Source organism: Physella acuta, unplaced genomic scaffold, assembly GCF_028476545.2.
Source record: "Physella acuta isolate Inbredline_101_S28 unplaced genomic scaffold, ASM2847654v3 ptg000509l, whole genome shotgun sequence".
Lineage (NCBI taxonomy): Eukaryota > Metazoa > Mollusca > Gastropoda > Physidae > Physella > Physella acuta.
Window position 1 is genome coordinate 7,418 of NW_026732028.1, and position 2,680 is coordinate 10,097.

The window sequence follows — 2,680 nt, forward strand, 5'->3', positions numbered from 1 at the left end:
ACAAAGTAGTAAAGAATGGGCATTGTGTTAAATCGCATACAATCAGACAGTGAAACAATCGTTATGGATAGTATTTTAGGAATATCTTGCTAAACTTTCAAACAGATATTTAGGTTAGGTTAGTTAAGCCTGTCTCCCTTCCTTGAACATAAACCTCTGATAAGAGCTTTTCGAGGCGTCTTTGTCCTGAGCTAAACTCTCCAACTGTCCCCAGGTGTATCCAATCTTCTTGGTGTCTTCTTCCAGGTCACGTCTCCAGGTCTTTCTTGGTCTGCCTCTTTTCCTACTACGTATTTTATTATTTCAAACACAACTTTACAGTAACGAAAGCATGGTATCCTACTACACGTCATTTACGTGATTTGGTAGCTTTTTGTGATTCACGTTCAAACACATCCTTACAGTAACAAAACAGCTTCACCCTAGCGTCATTCACACAATCGGCTTGACCACGATATAGGTTCAAACGGTCAATGGAATCTCCCACTTCCACTTGTAGGGGAGTCAGGTTAGCTTCTGTTGCATTGGCTGGTAAACCGGGTAGGTTACCCTTTGTGTAGACAGTCGCCTCGTAGATTGCTAGACCTGGCTTTGTCTGAAGTCTGATCTTAAACAATGCCCGGTCGTTAAAATCTTTATTTAACGTTTTTGGACCTATTTGGATAAGCGCAACTTGGATTATTTTATCTAGGGTTAAGCTCATGCAAAGATATTTGTCAAGCTTTGAATTGATGGCTTTCATGACGTGGGTAGTTAAAAGTAATGAAAGATAGCATTTAACATCAAGGATTTCAACGCTATCCTGTCCGCAGACGCAGAACTCAGGTGGAATATGGCTGTCGTTGCAGGTTCTGTTTTTGGGAATGACCTGAAATAGACTGATCCTGTGTCCAGTTTTAAGTGGGGCGTGACCTTTGGCCTTGAAGTAGAGCAGTTCCTGGAGCGTGGCGTGAGTGTCGTAGTGTGTCGTGAGTCTGGCCGTGTTGGTCTTCAAGTTTCTCACAACATCCGGGTATTTCTCCAGAAACCATTTCGGGAATGTTAAAATCGTGTACGGTGTCCTGCTCTCTATCATCCCATTAAATGTTGGACGTATCGGTCCCCATCTCTGTCCGTGGTCGGAAAACGAAATTAAAACAGTCCTGTTCAAATACCCTTCCTTGAACAATGTGTTGTAAATATTATACGTGTGGTCATCAACTTTCTTCAGGTCATTTAAAGTGTCATGGGTCATTCTTGTAAGAAACGTCATAGCGAATTTCGGCCAGTCCGGAAATGTATCAAAGAAACGTTTGATGTAGTCCATGTGGAAAAACAACTCTGGTTTCGATCCAAGACAATCCCGCCCTGTAAGATGCATATCATGATCCGCATCTATCGCTAAGTTTATTGGATGGCTGTAGTAGGTAGTCGGTGGAAATAAAAACCCAAGTTTAGCGTGATGAAACCCACCAATGGCTGGCCAGTCCTCTGTGTACAACGTTTGGTACCCGGCTCTTTTATAATCCCGCCAGATTAAGTCAAACGCGTCTGAAAATTCTGAACGGCTCCACCATTCGCTCACCTCGTCCTTTGACTTCCCGCTCAGAAGACTTAAAAAATTCGGGAAAGTGTTTTCCCCGACTTGCGTGTGCATTGTGAAATCAAAAGACTGGAGATCGTTCATCAAAAACGAATAAGTTTTGTTCATCGCTCGAAGAAAATGATGTCTGGACACCCCGTCATATCCGACGATCATCACGTTCAATATTTCCTTCGGCGATGATTCCTTTTGATGTTTTTTCAACATTAACGCGTCGATTTTTAACTGTCTTTCGAATTTTGGGATAAGCGCGAAGTATGTTTTGGAAATTACGGTCATGTTTTCGTTATAACAAAACACACGGAAAAATTCAGTTGATTGATTCAGCGAGATTGATTCGTTAAAAGATGGACTCCATGATCCGTAGATTACCTTTGAATCCGTGTCTGGTCTTTTAAATATATCTTGATAGCTACAAGTAACATTACCCAATCCAAACAGCATATGTTTCTTTGTTGTATTTACTACAAGTTTAGAAGAATCAATGAAGGTTATATCCGGTAAAAATTTATCGCAAACTAAAGCTTTGAAGTGCAAATCGGATAATTTCATAATTTCCGGATCAAACGGGTTAACGTGCGGAAATTTGCAAGCCAGATGTTCGATATCTTTGTCGTCAATGGTGTTGTCTATATGCAAGACGGATCGGGTTATGGTCAAGGTTTTGTTGAGGAGAGACGCTGGCCATAATGATTGAGAAATCTTGTCGTTGGGAAAATCCGGTTCTAGATAATAAACAACGATGGCACACGCGAGTAAGGTGAAGACAAACATTCCCGGTAGTGGCCGCCACAGGAAATTTGAACCTGAAAGATAAACACAGACATTTTTTTATAAATACTTTACAGCGGAAGTTAATTTTCCGTATAGAAAAATTGTCTTCATTTTTTAATTATATTTTAAGTAATTTTTGTATAATAAGGAATAATCATCAACATGTTTATTTACATTTACTGCAACATACGAATGAAAAAGGAGCTTAAAAATAAAATTGTGTAAGTTAGTATTATTTCGGTCACGAAACATGAACTCTACTTCATCTGCCCCATGGATCAACAGGTGTAAAGTGGAATTCTTTATATAAAGAAATACACTAAT

At 39.9% G+C, this 2,680-nt stretch overlaps 1 protein-coding gene across 1 annotated transcript; it reads right to left on the reverse strand.

The window, feature by feature from the left end:
* Positions 1-349: 349 nt before the first annotated feature.
* LOC131944810 (uncharacterized) lies at positions 350-1,942 on the reverse strand. The gene has a single exon (XM_059305628.1). The coding sequence runs from the start codon at positions 1,859-1,861 to the stop codon at positions 350-352; it is 1,512 nt and encodes a 503-aa protein (XP_059161611.1). The 5' UTR covers positions 1,862-1,942.
* Positions 1,943-2,680: the final 738 nt, after the last annotated feature.

Coding starts and splice junctions, on each gene's coding strand:
- LOC131944810 (XM_059305628.1), bottom strand. CDS start 1,861: ATGACCGTAATTTCCAAAACATACTTCGCGCTTATCCCAAAATTCGAA.